The sequence below is a fragment of the Carassius gibelio genome, chromosome B6 (genome assembly GCF_023724105.1).
Source record: "Carassius gibelio isolate Cgi1373 ecotype wild population from Czech Republic chromosome B6, carGib1.2-hapl.c, whole genome shotgun sequence".
NCBI classification, from domain to species: domain Eukaryota; kingdom Metazoa; phylum Chordata; class Actinopteri; order Cypriniformes; family Cyprinidae; genus Carassius; species Carassius gibelio.
Genome location: NC_068401.1, coordinates 11,670,078 through 11,688,323, shown reverse-complemented (window position 1 = coordinate 11,688,323; position 18,246 = coordinate 11,670,078). Strand labels below are relative to the sequence as shown.

At 37.3% G+C, this 18,246-nt stretch overlaps 1 protein-coding gene across 5 annotated transcripts in view; it reads right to left on the bottom strand.

Annotated features, from left to right (window-relative positions):
* The window catches only part of LOC127960229 (microtubule-associated serine/threonine-protein kinase 2), a 146,002-nt gene that overhangs the window by 112,807 nt on the left and 14,949 nt on the right, over positions 1-18,246 (bottom strand). For 4 of the 5 annotated variants that reach the window (XM_052559847.1, XM_052559849.1, XM_052559845.1 and 1 more), the window contains exons 2-3: positions 1,837-1,984; positions 818-963 (exon numbers count right to left, since the gene is read on the bottom strand). In XM_052559847.1, the coding sequence (XP_052415807.1) occupies positions 818-963; positions 1,837-1,984 (294 nt within the window). The remainder of the gene's footprint in view (positions 1-817; positions 964-1,836; positions 1,985-18,246) is intronic. The other variant, XM_052559846.1, reaches the window with a different exon arrangement.

Sequence of the window (18,246 nt, the reverse complement as noted above, 5' to 3'; positions counted from 1 at the left end):
GCCATTTTCAATGGTGTAGTACTAGGCTTGGACAGCAGATGTAGCTATTGCACTAGGCTTTAGATTGCACAAAAAATTATTGCCAACACATCTTCTGCACATATAGCAGGTACAAGACAAGGTATATTGCTGTAATTGACACGTATACTTTTCTTCACATCTAAACCTCTATAAACTCACACAGACCAGCCACACCTAAACTGCCTTTGCATTTACTCAGATACACAATAAAAGTAAAGAATTTCTGCGACAACGTGATCTGACTCAGAGGTACTTGATAAGAAGCAAATATGAGCTATTGTATCCTATTCATTAATCAGCATGTCGTGTCAGTGGCAGTTATTTAAAATTCACTACTTCTATTTTAACCTTTTGCCATCTTTGTTATTTTAGTACAATTGATTACTATAATTGAATTAGTTTGGCTATTTTGGTTTATTTTAGATTTAAGTTATACTAAATAAAAATAAGAAACATTTTCATGGTAAATATAGCTAGGTTTTGTATCATTATTTAATTTCAGTTCATATATTTTTTCAAGTAACAAAAAATGTTTTTACGGTTTTCGTTTTTGTTGCTTGCCACATCGGCCAATGAAGAAAATGTAAAAAAAAGAAACCACATTTAAAATCACATGGAGATTGACACACTGGTGGTCAGACTATCATTCTTACAAATTCAATTTACACCAAGTATTATGTTGCAGTTCCTTAACACTTTTACTTGCATTTGTCAGATTTTCACTTGCATTTCGGACCCTATGTTTGCATCTGCTTGTGTTTGAGTTTGTGTGCATGCATGGTGCACAAGTACTCACCAGTCCCGCAGTGAGAGAGGGGGCAGACTGGCCAAAGGATTGACTCCTCATGCGGACCAAGTTATTGGGTTCTCCTATGTGCTGCTGCCAGGCCAGCTGACTCACTCCACCGTGCATGCTGCTGGACAGAGGCAGAAGCTGCTTTCCTGCGGCACACAGAGGAAACAGAATTAAGACATAGTCGTTTCTCGTTAAGTATGTGTCTGTGGTCAAAACCAAATCAAAGCCAAGCCACAGATTCTCTCTGATAGCTTTTATATAATGTGAACCAAATTCTGCAGTCTTTGTAGATCACTTATTGAATGAAAGCAAATTTGTGACATTAAAGGCATACTCCATCCCAAAATGAAAATTTTGTCAATCACTTTTCCCCTATGTCGTTCCAAACCCGTAAAAGCTTTGTTCATCTTCGGAACACAATTTAAGATATTTTGGATGAAAACTGGGAGGCTTGTGACTGTCCCAAAGACTGCCAAATAAGTTACACTGTCAAAGTCCAGAAAAGAATGAAAGATGTCGTCAGAATAGTCCATCTGCCATCAGTGGTTCAACCGCAATATTATGAAGCAACAAGAACACTTTTTGTATATGAAGAAAACTAAAATAATGACTTTATTCAACAACTTGACTTTCTCACCAAATCACTGTAGCACAATTTTGGAGATTATGAGCTGAACGCAAGCAGCCTATGCTCTTCTGAGTCAGATGCACCACAAAGACACGTTTTTTACTTTGACAGTGTAACTTACCTGGCAGTCTATGGGACAGTAAAATGCCTCCTTCTTTTCATCCAAAATATCTTGTTTTCCTAAGACGAACAAAGCTTTTACAGGTTTGGAATGACATGGGGGTAAGTATTTAATGACTATTTAAATTTTGGGGTGGAGTATCCCTTTAAAATTGCTTCCATTGAAGCACATGGTGTCCTCAAATCATGCTGCATAACATGATTATCAGGTTTTAGACAAATTTCAGAAGATTTTAAGAGCAAAAGGGGCGGTGGAGGGGGTGGTTCTCACCGGTGAGGATGCCAGCCATACTGCTGCGTCGGGCTCTGGTGTCATCCTGACTGAGCTGCCGCTGCAGTTTGGTCTTTCCTGCGGCAGGAGACAGGTCGGGGTTACTCAGCTTCCTGAACAGCAGGGGAGGCGGTGCCGGCAGCTCCTGCTGAAACACATCCAGATTTGTCCTCTTTTCAATGACAATCAAATACACAACTGTATTAAGAAATGCCACATAGGAGTACTAAACCTTGAAACAAGACACAGATGTACAGTTCACAGAGTCACCTTAAAAGTAACACAATTGATTTAGAAAGAGTTTGGAGTGGCTTCATCCACACTGTAGCACTGCATCACGCACAGAGAGTCACACTTGAATAATCCATCTAAAAATAGTTTCCATCCATATATATTGCATGAAAATGCCAAGATTTGCAGAAATTCTAAAAATGCGCATAAAAAAAAAACTTACCGAGTAGGATAAACTTTTTATCCGATAAGAAAAAATGTGCATAAACTACGATGGAAACACATTCAGCAAATAAATTTCACCTTGCACATCAAAAAAGCTATGTGACTTTGCATTATGGGATAGGATAACTTGACTAACCAGCTGACCGATCTCATCGCACAGTGTTTGAAATTTTGTTTTGGTCATTTTGAAATGCCCCAGCAAAGTCTGTCATCAAAGTAAGTCTGTTTAATTGTCTGGCATGACTGCATTCTCAAACAGCAGAAATCCACCCCCGAAAACAATGACCACTTTTATTGTGTTTTGCCTGCTTGCTCTGAGGTGCAAGTAATTCATCATATATTAAAAATTATCATATTAAGTGGCTTCTCCTACTTTTCTTAGAGATACTGGCAGTTTATCAGGAAGTAGGGTTGCATACCGAAACCCAGTACCAATATGGCACTGGTACCTATGGAACCAGTATGCACTGAACCAAATCAGCACACAGCTTTCGGTGCTTCATTTCAGTGCTTCTTAAATGCCTGAGCGATCAATTGAAATATTTAATTTTAACTAAATATTAAGAGTGATTGACTGAGATACAGTAGAAACATTATGTGTGGTTTTGTATTAAATAATGACCCAGATCATGAAATGCATTTATTGGCCTTAGACTAAGGGAAGCTTGGGAAATGAGAGTATCCAAGGGGCGTGTGAATGCTATGGATTTATTTTAAATCTTTTTTATGTTCTTTAATGCTATCCTTTTTAGGCTTTTTTAATTTAATTTATTTATTTATTTTTATAGAAGTATCGGTTCAGGCACCGGTACCATTTTAAAAGTATCAAAATGGTACCGGTATCGAATAAAACCCAATCAGGAAGTGATGATTTTGTTCTCTTTGACACGTTGAATAGTACCAATGCTTTAAATCGCAAATGTTTTATGCAATATTCCAGTTAAATTCAAATCTTTGGATAGAAACATAACTAATGATGACTTGCGGCCAATATTTGTACTGAGGGGCATATTCTTCAGAGATTCTGAAACGTGAGACATTCAGAATGAATTTACTTAGAAGAGCAACTAGATTGCTTATTTTCAAAGGCAACACATAATTATGAAAGAAACTGACCCTACAACATTTTGACTTTGGCAAAGCAGAACAATCAATAAGAAAAAGAGTGTGTCAAGAAAAAAAAATCATGAGGTGTCTATAAATTTCCATCCCTAGCCAAGAGACCTGCAACTGTTATTCTGTTGGCCTGTATTTTGCTATCAGTACATTAACAAGCCACAAAAAGACAACAGCAATGTGAAGCTGTCATCAGCAGAAAAATTATGATTACAGAAAAACAGAACAATCAAATTTAAGGGGTAAGAAATATAGACCCGAACTGTAAGCCAAATAAATTTCTTTAAAGACGCCTGCAGATTCATTCATACTCCCTGTGTTCTTCGTCAGGATGTGAAACAGATGTTGCCATGGAAATCTGGCAGGAACTCTGCGCTGGTCACATCCTCTCTGTGGTGTCACGAAATTCCAGAAACATCTGCAGGGCTTGTTTGTATGAAACGCGCAATGCTCATAAAACCACACCGCAAGGCCTCAAAACTAAAAAGCCTCAAAGCAAACAAACGTCAGTGATGTCACTAGCTCACGCTCACACACACACACACACACACACACACACACACACACACACACACACACACACACACACACAGAGTGAAACAACAAACCAAATGCAATCCTACCAGTGGCCACTGGAGACACACAAAAAAAAAATGACCCTGAAAGAAAACAAAGGGTTGTTGTAAACAAGTTTCACAATCACACACAAATTCATTCACTACCAAAGATGAGGCTTCGTTCGATGGAGCGGCCATATTGAACGTTGCATTTTTCCCCATTTAAAACTAGATGAGTCACATGTCTTGGGTATTCTCATCTATAGTCTTTGCTATTTCCATTACAGGAATAAAATACATTTCACAATATCAACACATTTTTTACTTCACACCACAAATACAATGCTTTGCATCCCTTACCTCAAACATGTTTGATTGCTCTTTCTTTTTTTTCAATTTATAGACACAAAGGTTCAGACAAGTCATTCAGTGGCCCCTATTACCACTTACGCTATTCTTAAGATTGCTACATCTATCGTATGCTTTCAGCTCTTAAAGTGCAGCTAAATTTACAGCCAACACCATCCATTTTCTCCCACCGGCTATAGCCCAGGTGAGCAAGTGCACACTCCATCAGTGACAGGCTGGAAGATGCAGCCGTTGTTAAGTGCTGTCTGAGAAGATGGCATTGTGTTGCATGGGGGTCTGGGTGACTATGACATCAGTATGGAGTCCTGAGGCTAATCAGTTGAAGATCAGGGACACAGTTGAACACACACGTCTGGAAGGGATACTCTCACCTGCCTCGGGGTATGCATTGCAGGCTTAAACATCAACTCTGTTTTGATGGCGTGAGTAAGCAGCACTTAGGTCAGTGGATCATTACTTCATTTGGAAAGAATGGAAGAATGTGAAATAACTAGTATTGTAACTAACAGTATTAAAAACTCAAGCATGTTTGTGCATGGCTAAATAACCATGGTGTAAAAAGCAGAAAATGCACTTAACCGGTATCATTCAAACAAAAATGACAAGTCACCCTTGTGTTGTTCAAAAACCGTGACTTTCTTCTGTTATTCTCTGAAAATCTTGCCCCTGCAGCTTAAAACCAAAACCAAAAAAAAATGATGTCGTAAAAAGACGACAATATGGTTCTGCAACAATATAAAGGTGAATATATGAATCTATATGAATGAATATAGTTGTCATTTGAGTTTGAATTAACAGACTGCTCTCTTTGCACCAGAATACATTGCTGCTCACTTGGTTTGGTCAGTCGTGCTTTGAGGAGCATGAAAGGGAAAACTACACTGTTAACTTGTGACCTTAAAATCTAGAGGCCTTAATGACTCTCCATTGAACACTATGTTTATACCCAGCTCACGTTGCACACTTGTAGCAGGGCTAATTTCACTTTCCCAGATGTTTTTCCAGAGGTCTCCTCTAATCAGTCTCTCCAGCCCACTCTCACATCCAGGCATTTCTTTCCATTTAGGCCCAATCAGACTGACTGATGACAGCTCACTGCTCATGCTAAGGATGGATACACAGTCTCGTGAAGAAAGTTTTGTCATTTAATTTGTCATTTAAAAGCACCACCACTACAGCCACACACATTCAGACAGAACTGTGAAATGGGACTGTTTGTAAAAGTGAGAAGAGAGAGACAGACTGCCCTTGGTCAGGATGTGATGGATAAGAGTTGTCACTGTACAACCACATAAGGTCAGTGCTCAGCACTGTTGAACCACAGAAGGAAAAAAAGTATGAGCTGCATATGAAACAAAACATGTGTTACAAGTAGCACACAGAGTTTATTGCACAAAGCAACATTTAACACTCTGACTTAAATATTGCCCAGTAGAAACAGAAAAATGTCTTGTACCTTGATTTCAATAGGGTATAGATAATAATTCAAGGCAACTACAACTGCCAATGAACCTCCTCCATTTTTTCTCAAGTGCCATTGTGCAGCTCACTGAGTTCATAGCATCAGTGTGTTTGGGTTCAACACCGACTCTTAAACTGGAATGAAATACAGGTCAGTATCTGTAATCCATCCGTTCTGGCAGGGCATTTTCAAATCTAAACATTTGTATCTAAGTGTGATTCACTCTTGCTTCAAGACAATCCAGATTTCTTTCTTTCCACCCACTCTGCTATCTGACTCCTGGTCGTGGGGAAAACACTCACTGAACAAACAGCATATAGGACAGACAATGACAAACAGATGAGCAATGGCCAAGAAGCGATCACAAGTCTGGCTGTAATCCCCAAATTTATGGCAAAGTACCTTTAAGAATAAGTAAAAATTATCAATTATTTCCCTCATACAGCTGGAATAGTCCAACAACCTCCTGTTATATCCACCAGTCTGAGCAGCATCCGCTGCGGTACACAAAACAGCTCGTAAAACCAGTCAATCCTTCAGGAATACCAACATAAACACTCTCACTCTGCTGGGCAGCCTGCCATGTTGTGGTCTAAGAGCTACTGGCCTTTCTGTTTGCCCAAGAAGATGCGTTGTCTCAAAAATTAAAAACAAAGTACAACCCAAATGAGACAGTGAAATAAACATTTAACATGGTTATTTGGAAATTTGGATTTCTGAGTCGACCCCTTTTTCAAGACATGAGTAAAAAATGGGCCATTTATTTTCCAGAGGGTGGAAAATAGTCACATAAAACTAAATTACAAATATTTTTGGTGCAAGAACCTAATAAGAGGTTATAAGAAGAACCTTAAGGGAAAACTAAAATAATAAAATGTCTTTGTGATACTACCGGATGAATTTTTTCACTCAGCAGAAATATAAAACTGTACAAATGCTGCACGTCCTCTACAGTGAAAGATGATCGAGAACAATCAAAACTGTCCTGGTGCTGGAAATTAAACCTTTGTGGAAGGAACTAAAACCAAGGATAAGTACATTCTGAAAAAAAAGACGGAACTTATGCAAAAAATGTGATTTCAGCCAGTTCCTCTACTTTCTACTCTCTGTTGCTTCACTTATCCAGACACTAAATTGAAGGGGGGGGGGGGGGTCACTCTGATGGCTTGAACAATCCTTAATCATCTACATCAGACCTGAGTTCATAATCTTCTAATCCTCAATCTAATCCTCTCTGCTTCAACTTCTCAATGAGATCGACGTTTGAGTGTGTCCATGCTTAGCGTGTAATGTCTACTGTACATACACACAGCCAGAAACACAATGTCCCATTAGTCAGTTTGTAGCCTGTCTGTTGATGTCTTCCAGATGTGCTCAAGGTATCCAGGGTCTGCTGAATGAAAGAGTGGATGTTTGTGCACTGACTCCATGGGAACGACAGGATGATGTTCTCATACACTGGGGCTGTGCCAGGGTGTTGGCCAGACTAGCCAGCTGGGATGGCCTTGAGAAGTCATTCAAGAAAATCTTGACACCAGCATTAATGGGAATATGTGAGAAACAGCAAGGTCAAACTGTACTTGAAAGTGGTCTTTGACAGCTGTGCTGTACAACATACACTATTGTTCAAATGTTTGGGGTCAATAAGCTTTTTTTTTTTTTTAGAAGAAACAAAAAATAAATAGTCAGAATACTTGGACAGATTACTAAGAAATTGAAACAAAGAAACAAAGTCACCTACATTATGGATTCCCCGGGGGTAAGTAGATAAACATCAAATCTTTATTTTTGGGTGAACTATCCTTTTAAAATTGCAACAGTTCCTGTTCCTGTGTCACTTCAGTGTGCTACACAAACAATTTTGGTGTCTTTGGAAAGAAGACCCTTTGGGCTTTACTATCCATCATTCAGAGTTAATTATGCTCAAAAAGATAAAAAGTTATAGACAGTAAAGTGCCTTGAAAAAGCAATCCAGAAAAGTAATGGGTTGAAAGTCACGTCTCGTGAGTTTCTATTACTAATCTGAAGATACCATGAAAAATTTGATTCCTACAACAATTTTTCTGAGACTAAGTCTAGCTGAAGAAGAAAATAAAAGTATTTGTGCATAAAGCCAATCACTAAGATACACTCCCATCAGATGACAGGTGCACAACCCATCAGGAGATAAGAGCAAGAATTCAAATAAACAATGACACGCGTATCTTTAAATTTAGGGGATGGTCTCTTTCTGTTTGTGACACTGTGTGCTACAAAACCATGCCGTTTTTTATTACTAAGATGCAGTTTTTTGAGCACAAGTTATTCCATAACGGATACAAACAATACTGTCCCTGAAGAACTGAGACGTAAACAAAGGAATTACTATCCATATCACAACCTTATTGCTTCGTTGGACTAAAAGTGCTCTTTGGGATATCGTTCAGTTCCCTTAACTTTCTAACTAAACTGGGATTTACAGATCTGTATGTGTTTATGACTAGCTATTTCGACGAATCTGGTACATACTGCGTTTTGTTTCTGCATGTTTTGATGTGTACTGCTTACACAAATTTAGCAAATACATTCCTTTTAAGCTTTCAATTTGAAAAACAGCGATCTGTCGCCGATGCTTGAGGCTTAGACCTTTATAATGATATATAGTTTGTAAATTTAATCTATTTGTAAACATTGGCACGTCCAAACAAAGAGCGTACAGTGCACTGGTGTCCAGATGCAGGTAAACGGGTTAAAACAATTAAAATTATTTAATTGAATGCAGCCTTTTGGGGCATAAGAGGTCAAAAGGTAGTGTACAAAAAACTATTACAATAAACTCCTCAATAAGAAAAATTATTTATTTGCTTATCTTTTTCTGTGTAGTTCATTTGACTGATAAGGTCATGAAGCCACAGTGGACACTTTGTAGTGGAGTAATTTAACACAGTTAGTCTTCTGTGGGAAACAGAAAGTCTTCAAAAATTCCCCTTACAATTTCTGGTTTCATAATTTCACAACAAGATGCCTGCATGCAATTGTGTTAAATGAAACCACTGCATGTGAGAACATCTGGAGTATTACTGATACGTTTTCTCACTTCTATATATTCTATTCTACTTGTTCTCATTTTCACAAAATGGTTGCACCCACAGCTTTTATGCATTTGTTACTTCACTTTCTAGAAATAAATGTGCATTTATTATATTAGCATGGCACACATAATCCTCAATAATACCCCCTCAAGAGACCACGTAGATAATTCAAATATGTTATTTTAAGTGTAGTTGGAAAGAAACTGTGTTTTGTAGTTGAATTAATAAATTCAAAGCAGCTCAAGAATTCACTCTATGGTATATTTGACTTTCTATGTTGTTTCTCACACAATTTAGCTCCAAATTCCTTTTCTGAATTCAACAAATGCCAACTGTACAAAAATCTGTCAGCCATGACTGCATCACCCAGGGCTTCACCTCTGAACTGTGAAAGAACTCTCATCAGAGCTTAAACTGCCAGGCACATGAGTAATGGTGCAGCAGTGCTTCTGCCGGGTTATGTAATTGTGTGTTACACAGTGTAACATGACTCTGCCAGTTCTCCAGTTGAACCCCACCACCCTCTAACATTCAAAGCCAAGACAAACCAATAATGCTGCGTGCGATGGAGAAGTGAAAAGACAGACATTGAGCCAAGACCTGAATGTGAACTGTGAAAGATTGGAATTTGGACTTATTCAAAACAAAACCGGGCTTATTATCAGGCCACTGCCTTGTAACACAAGCCAAGTTTCTTTGGACTAGTACTCTATGAGAGGAGGTCTTGAATGATGGAAGTTTATGGAACCTTTACTAATTATTACATAAATGTGTGTTTGTCTCACAAAACTTCACAGAACAACCAAACAAAAGGAAAAATGTTTAGAAGTGTTTCCTTGCCATACTAAGCAAAAGTATACAGGTGGTGTAAATCTGTTTCAGAGCTGTTAAAAACAATTATAATCCATTAAAGTAGCCTGACTGCATGAGTCAACTTTATTAAATCATAAAATGGTACATTTTTAACAATGTATCTTATATTTGTAATAAAATACATTTGCATATCCCTACATGTTCATGTGTTAAAGCTGCTTACTGTTTCAAAGAAAAAGGATTACTCTTCTGAGACAAGTCCTGACAGATGAGAAAATTAAAGATGAGAATAGCGATTGAGAATGTTGTATCAAGACACAAAAGTCAGATTTAGAATAGAGTCCTACCAAATAGACTTGACATGCCCAAGCAAAAAGCCAATGCTTTATTGCACACATGTATTACTGTAAGATCTGATTAAAGGAGAAGATTACATAGAAACAAATTCAAGATGTCTTTGTAGGGTCGAGATCTGAGGTAATACCATGCACAGGCGCTGAGGGAATCTGCTGACTTTTTCTTTCTTTTCTTTTTATTAAACATTTATGGCACTGATTTCTGCAGAATAAATGTATACATGGTCAAATATGTGAAATGGAGCTGAAAGTACTACTAACTCATCAATAGCTGGAAACTAAGGTTGGGAACCAAGAACCGGTTCTTATTCAGAACCAGTTCTGTTTTTGGGAAAGAACCGGAACTGTGAGCAATTTCTAAGTTTTGGTTCCAAAAAATGTTTCTGGTGTGGCACGTGACCAAGCACAGTGAGCAGCCTAATTACATTATATTTGTCATTAATAGACATACTGACTTCAATTTGGACCACTAAATAAATAGATTGCTATTGTTATGCAAGTATGAGGGTTACATTATTTAGTATACAGGTCATTTCAAGAGGAACCGGACAATTTCTAATGATTCCCAACCCTTCTGGAAACCTCATCAAATTAGTCACAATATTTATTGTATACAAGCACTTAAGGAATATTATGAACCCTCTCCATTATTTCCAACTCTATGGTAAACTATGGCATTCTGTAGGCGCAGAGTCAGTGTGGGCCTGTCCATGAGCAGAACTCCTGCACCAATGTTTACAAAGGAGACAATTCTATCATTAGAAGCTACACAGGTAAAGTTCCAGGATTAAACAGGGACATCGCAATGCTTTGTACAACATTACAGGGATATGATATCCCAGAAGGCAAGCCTCAAGTTTAGCCACATCACTCTGAATGATCACATCTGAAACTCTCTGAGGAGTGAAACACATAAGGAACATGGCCTTTGTGGTCAGAGGTCATTTAAAAGGGATTAATAAAGATCAGGCCACACATACAAAGGAAGCGAACGGATCTCTTGGGGCAGGAAAGAGAAGAAAAAAAACATGGCAATTGGCATTCATTTTCTCCCCCACACAAAACCACATTCAAATATTTGCTTATTATTTATGTAGTTCATTAATAATTATAATTATTTATATACAAAAAAATATATAATTTGATTAATAATTATATTATTATTATTATTATTATTATTAATAATAATAATAATAATAATAATGTATCCTCATTCTCAGTGTATCGCATGAAGGGCATGCCTCACATTTCAAAATCCAATGCTTTAGGTGAAACCATATATTTAGAGCACAGAGTCTAATCGGTCTCTTGCAGCTGTGAAAGGGAGCACCAAATTCAGACCAACAAGCCCCTACCCATTCTGCCCCAAATACAACGCTGTAAGGCACAAGCCTATGGGACCTGCAGGGGGAGATAAGGTCACAATCAGAAACCCTCTGAGACATGGTACATGCCGACTGTATTGTCCATGATATTTACAGATGGGCTAATACACATTACTTACAAACTTAAAAATGCTCTGTAATGTATTCATTTTTTTCATTAATACCTTAGAGTTCAAACAGAATTCAAATTATTATTGTTTCTGCCAAAGGCACGATATGACCCTGACCTAGAGTTACAGGGTTAAGTGCAACAAAATGTCACAAGCCAGCAGTCCTGAAAAAAAAAAAAAAACTATATTGCTCATTAGCCCTTAGTGGAATTTACAGATCAAATAAAGGAACAGAGTGAATTAGTAAATATACACGTGCATCTCAAAGTTCTTTATTTTTTGTAATTTAATGCAAAAAAGCAAACTCTTATATTCTTGATTCACTGCACACAAACTGAAATATTTCACGAGTTATTTTGTTTTAATTCTGATGGTTACGACTTACATATTAGGAAAATAAAAAATTAGAATATTCAATTTTGAGCTTGATTAGTTTGATTAATTTTGAGTATAAATACTGGGTACCTCTTCGGCTAGTTTAGAACATGCAACCACAATTATGGGAAAGACTGCGGACCTGAACCTTACAGAGAATCTATGGCATAAAGTGAAGAGGAAGATAAGTAACATCTTACAAACAATACATAGGAGATGAAGGCCGCTGTCAAAGCAACCTGGGCTTCAATAACGCCTCAGTAGGGCCACAGGCTGATCGCCTCCAAGCTACGCTGCATTGAAGCAGTAATTCGTGCAAAAGGAGCCCCAACCAAGTATTGAGTGCATAATTAATCCTGCTTTGGAGATCTTGAAGATGTTTAGTAAATATTTTTTTGATTGATCTTTGAGAAAATATTTAAAAAAATTGAGATACACAATTTTACATTTTCCTAAGCTGTAAGGCATAACCATCAGAATTAAAACAAAAAAAAACTCTTAAAATATTTCAGTTTGTGTGCATTGAATCTAGAATAGAAGTTAGCTTTTTTAAATAAAATTACAAAAAAATAAAAGAACTTTCCCATGATATTCAAATTTTTTGAGATACACCTGTATACAAGCAGATCACCTGTTTAATTTCAATGTGCAATCAATTAACATCCAATGTTCCTTTTATTTAGCCAATGTTAAGAGTGACTGAACGCATATCTTCAGTTTGGTATATTTTGAAACATTTAAATTTGAAATTTGAAAGATTAAGTGACTATTAGCAAATAGTGTTCAATTTAAATGAAAACTATTATTAGTTGGAAGCAAGCAAAAAACACACAATAAAGCAATAAACAGTATAAAAAAGTGCAGTTCCTACCATCTCTCTTTGGCTGGAATAGATGGTTATCTTTGGTGAGAAAATAACACACCAACAACCCCACAACCCGTTATACTCCTCAGATCAGTATCAGATGATGCTACTTTAAAACATTCAGCCAAAGTGGCACAAAATATCTCATCTTTCTAAAACAAAATATGTAATCCACAGTCCAGTGTACTGTTAAAAGTATGGGAAAACAAGGAGTATTTATTTATACTGCTAGAGAAGGAGGGGTCAGAAGTTTCACACCAATCAAAGCACTTAGCCCAGAGCATCACTCCCCAACATGTGATGAGACTCCACAAGCTTAACACAGGTCATTAGCAGAAGAAAAAAAGCCTTTGGGTGGGCCGCTCCCCCACTGTGCTTGACAGCAATGCCCTTTCACTGAGCTAATCAAGGGAAAAGTTCATAGGTCTATAGCCATAAGCACAGCATCACTGTCTACAATGACTAACGGATTCATTACACTGGGAACTAGACATAAGAGAACTCTTCCAAACACTGGACAATGGTCCAAGAATGCAGTTAAGGTAACAGCATTTGGGTTTGCAGGAGCTCAATCTGCCTTGATCAGTACTTTATTTTCAATATGAGTCGGTGTAAGAAATGCACAAATGTGGTTAATTTGGTTTACGGTTAATTTGCCATGTAAAGTAAAAAAAAATATTTTAACAGTAAAGGGTGTCAGTGTGTTTGTCTAGTACACTGTTAATCATTTAAAGCCAAGCAAACAATTAATTCAGACAACTGCATGTTTCCATTCATATTCAAATGCTGTAATTGCTTTGTTTTCCAAGGGACTGAATTTTAAAAGTGCTAAATTAGACTACTGACAGATGCGAAGAAAAGGTCTCCCTCTGAAGGATTTTGCTACCCGTCTATCAGAATCTTTGACAATAGTGGTGGCGTCTTTTTTCATTAACCTCAAATGGTTTGAGGTTCTCGGCTAAGTGATCATCAGCTGGAGGTGGAATCAGAAATGAGATGGCTTCGCAGCTCTGCCAGCTGAACCCCATTATTACTGTGACAGATATCAGCATATTAAACTGTCTTTAAATGCCTGAAAATGTGTGAGACACATAAAAGGCACTATAAAAAATGTTTTTACATTATTAACATAATATTTTTGGATGTACAAATGTTTAATAACAATTCTAAAATAAAACCTAAAGATTCAAATTTTATTCGAGTAGGTAAAAAAAAACTAAATTGTCACATGAAAGCCAAATGCTAATTTTTGACCATGGATAAGTGTGTTCATAACCCAAAAAACAAGAATGCTGATCTAGGGCTGGATGATATGGTTAAAAACTGTATCACGATATAAGTGTTTCATATCAGTCGATATCGATAATTATTCATATTTTTATGACCTATTTAAAATGAGGACCAAGAGAAAAATGATTAGTTCACCTCAAAATGAAAATTTCCTAATAATTTACTCACCCCAATGCCATCCATGATATCCAAAAACAAATGAATTAGATTTATCTTGAAACTGGATTTTTCTTTTAAAAAGAAAGAACCATAATTGTTCTTGAAGAGATTCATTTAACAGTGCTCTATATGGTGTGATGGTGTCTGCAAAAATGTCCCCACCCCACCCCATCTCTGTCTACCAACGGGATTAAAAAAGAAGAGCAACTTCAAAACCTCCACAGTAATTAGAGGGCCGTGGAGCGTGACACTCCAGACTCTCACACAATCTAGCACCTCATTGAAAAAACCTAGCCATTAAATTGGGTTTTACTTTGCATAAACTGATTAACATAAATAGCACATGATCATTTTCCATTCAGATCTATTTCCACATAAATTATACCCACTGGTAATAAAAACCTAATCTTTACCATCTCATCAGAAGGAGCAACTATATAATCTTCACACCATACATTGGAGCTATGAATTTGTGAATATGTTTGCATGTTTTATTCTATGTAGCAAAGCCTCTTCCTTTTAATTATTCAGTGCTAAATCTCACGCCCATCATTTTTCTCTTCTTGCCTCCAGATATTAAATTTGAGGTGAACCGACACAGCAGGTAGGAGAGCTAATAATCCAGAAGAAATTTAGATTCTTATGCCATTCATTACTGCATAGATGAAGTATAGGGTGGGTTCTATGGATGAGAAAGAAAGAAAGAAAGATCACTAAAAATAGAAAAAAAGAGTTCTAAATAAACATTTAACAATGAGTTGTACACAGCTTGTCGGGCAAAGAGTGGATTTAAAATGCAGTAGGATTGAAGTGCAAAGCTGACCAAGTCCTCTTGTATTAATTTGTTTGGGCAATATTCTCAAACCTCTACCCCAGTCCATTTTTATCATTCAGCAATAATCAAATCAATCCAATAAAATTTTACGCCCATTGTCCTAAATCACCAAACACATTACATAATGACTTTTTCAAGCAACATTTTTTAACAAAGAATTTAGCAGTTCATGTCCAATGGGTGCAGATAAAGCCCATGAAAATGGGTTATTTGGCAACTGGCCCAAAGTTAGCCAAGCCTGCTCTGTTTTCAGCCACTTTTCCACTGTCAGCCCAGTGCGAGCCAGTGCTTTAAATGGGCCGGGCCGGAGTAATAGCCTCAGACCTGTAGCACCAAGGCCAAAATAGTGCTGCGTTTCCACCATTGGGCCAAAAGATCCAGTGCGCTACACTAAAACCCGCCCTTTACACGCCTCTCAGTAACGACGTCATGAAACCCAATCATTTCACCAACAAAGAGAAATCAAAAAACTAATAAGAAATAAGTCACTGGAACTAGCGCGATAACAAAACAAACACGATAAAAGTGGCCTCTTGTTTGCATGCCCTGTTAAATATTTGAATCCAAAAGCATCAAATGTTTTACTATAGCCGCGTTTCCACCGCAGGAACTTTACCCAGGAACTAGGGACTTTGGCCTGGTACTTGGCATGTTTCCACCGCAGGAACTAGGAACTAAATAAAGTTCCGGGTAAAAAAATGCCCCTCAGAAAGTCCCTGCTGGCGAGGTAGTACTTTTTTAAAGTTCAGGAACTTTCGGGGGCGGGACTTTGGCGCTAAACATTCTGATTGGTTGAGTTCACGCAGCATTGGTTGAGTTCAACCACCATTTATTCGAATCAACATTTTCAAAATATTACTGTTATTGTGTCATGAAATGTAATTTTAAAAGTATTTCAGGCGAGAATGTAGTTGTTTAAAATTAAAATCTGATGTTTATTTATATAGACAGCGCCTATTTAAAAATGTATTTCGCCGATCTCGTAGACGGTGAGCTCCACGCAATCAGCGGGAGCTCAGTCCTCATGTATCCGCCGAGAAGCAGCCTCAGCTTGGATAGACCTTCTGATATGTGCCGCTGGCTCTGATGTCTCTTTAGTGGTTAAACATAAAATATAATTCAGCTGCGGGGTAAATCTAACAGGTTTTCTCTGGTCTGTATTCAATTTATCTATATGTTAAAATGAAAATAAAAAAGGCAAATTTATATAATATATCGTTTCATTGTAATGGCTGTATATAACGTTACACATATCCCTGAACTAAGTACATTTCTGCAGCTGTTATTATGTTTAAATGAAAACGAAAGGAGGCAGTGGTATTTTAGATCCTATTTCGTGTTATTGTATATATACTGAGGGGAAAATTGCTTTAGCCAAAGCCATCTGAGTTCACGCAGCATTGGTTGAGTTCAACCACCATTTATTTGGATCATTTTCAAATATTACTGTTATTGTGTCATGAAATGTAATTTTAAAAGTATTTCAGGCGAGAATGTAGTTGTTTAAAACTCAAGTCTGTGGTTTATTTATAAAGACAGCGCCTATTTAAAAAATGTGTTTCGCCGATCTCTGCGACGGAGAGCTTAACTCGATCAGCGGGAGCTCAGTCCTCATGTATCCGCCGAGAAGCAGCCTCACCTGGGATAGACCTTCTGATATGTGCCGCTGGCTCTGATGTGTCTTTAGTGGTATTTGATATCTTATTTCGTTTTATTGTAAATATACAGTAGGGAAAATTGCAGTAGCCAAGACGAGCTGACTGAAGTTATCAAGTATAATATATATATATATATATATATATATATATATATATATATATATATATATATATATATATATATATATATATATATATATATATATATATATATATATATATATATGTATACATACACATATATATATAGTTACGCTGCTGTTTATAGATTTACCAGACTTGCATAGTTGCAGACATCACACTCCCCAGTCGAATGCACAAAGTCTGAACTAACTACCAATGATGCACGTCCAAAATCAGCATACTTTTTTTTTTTTTTTTTTAATCAGCGGCACTTTGTATTGAGAAACGCGCGCGGACCTACGTCACCAGTCATTTGCCTAATCTTCCCGGTACTTTACACCGCGGTGGAAACGCAGAAAGCAACAGGTCTGGGGGAAAAAAAGTTCCTGGGAAAAAAAGTTCCTGGTAAAAATGTTCCGGGTAATTTCGGTGGAAACGCGGCATATAAGTGATACACTGATCATAATGAATTAATTTATCAGGATTGAAAATTAGTCATACAGAAATAAAGCATTATGAACATAGCCTGCTTATTCAGTCGAGTCTGTTTCTGTTTATTTGTAGTCACAGTAGCCTCATCACATTTAGAAAGAATTATCATTTCTATATTTTTATAAAACACTCAAACACTGCTGACTGAAAGTGAGTTTTGAGATCAACTTATTTTACAAAGTTTTTTAATGTTGGTGTTATAGATGTTAGCTTTATGAAATGATCTGCAACGCTGATGCTCACCAGATGAAGAGAAACTCCACCTTTGTACAACCACTCCACTAGCCCCAGCTGCCCTGCTTTTATCCAAGGTTTTCATGGGGTTTAAAAACCCAGAAGCACTGACGAGGCACGATCAAGCACCAGAAGTGACAGTGGAAACGCGACTGTCCCTGGCGCGTACTAGCACGCCTGCTTTTGGCCGGTGTAGTGGACAGTGACAGTGGAAACACGGCTATTATTCTTGATCTCGTCAAATGCAGCTGATTATAGAAAGACCAATTTCTGCTACATAGTGAGTGTTACTGAACAGCTGTAATGAGCCTTTAAGATGAAGTCACTAAAAACGACAGTGCCACTGGTGATGACGCTAATCTACACACTTACAGTTACTCAAAATAACACATACACATTCATACTTGACCCTTTTAGTTTATTCCCTGTGGTCATCAAATAGTTCAGTCAGGTAAGATTGATGTACACAGGGAGAATGTTTTCCATGTAAATGTGTGTGGTTTCAAGTTCTTTTAAACAGAATGTTAATCTGATTGGTACACAAACATCAAACTATTCAAATCCATCTGTGCAGCCGAAGTGTTCGAGAATAGGGGTGTGTGCGCCTGTGTGTTTGTTTACATACAGAATTCAAACAGGGGGAGACTATTAGTCTAACTCCTACATAAACTAACACTGTTAATG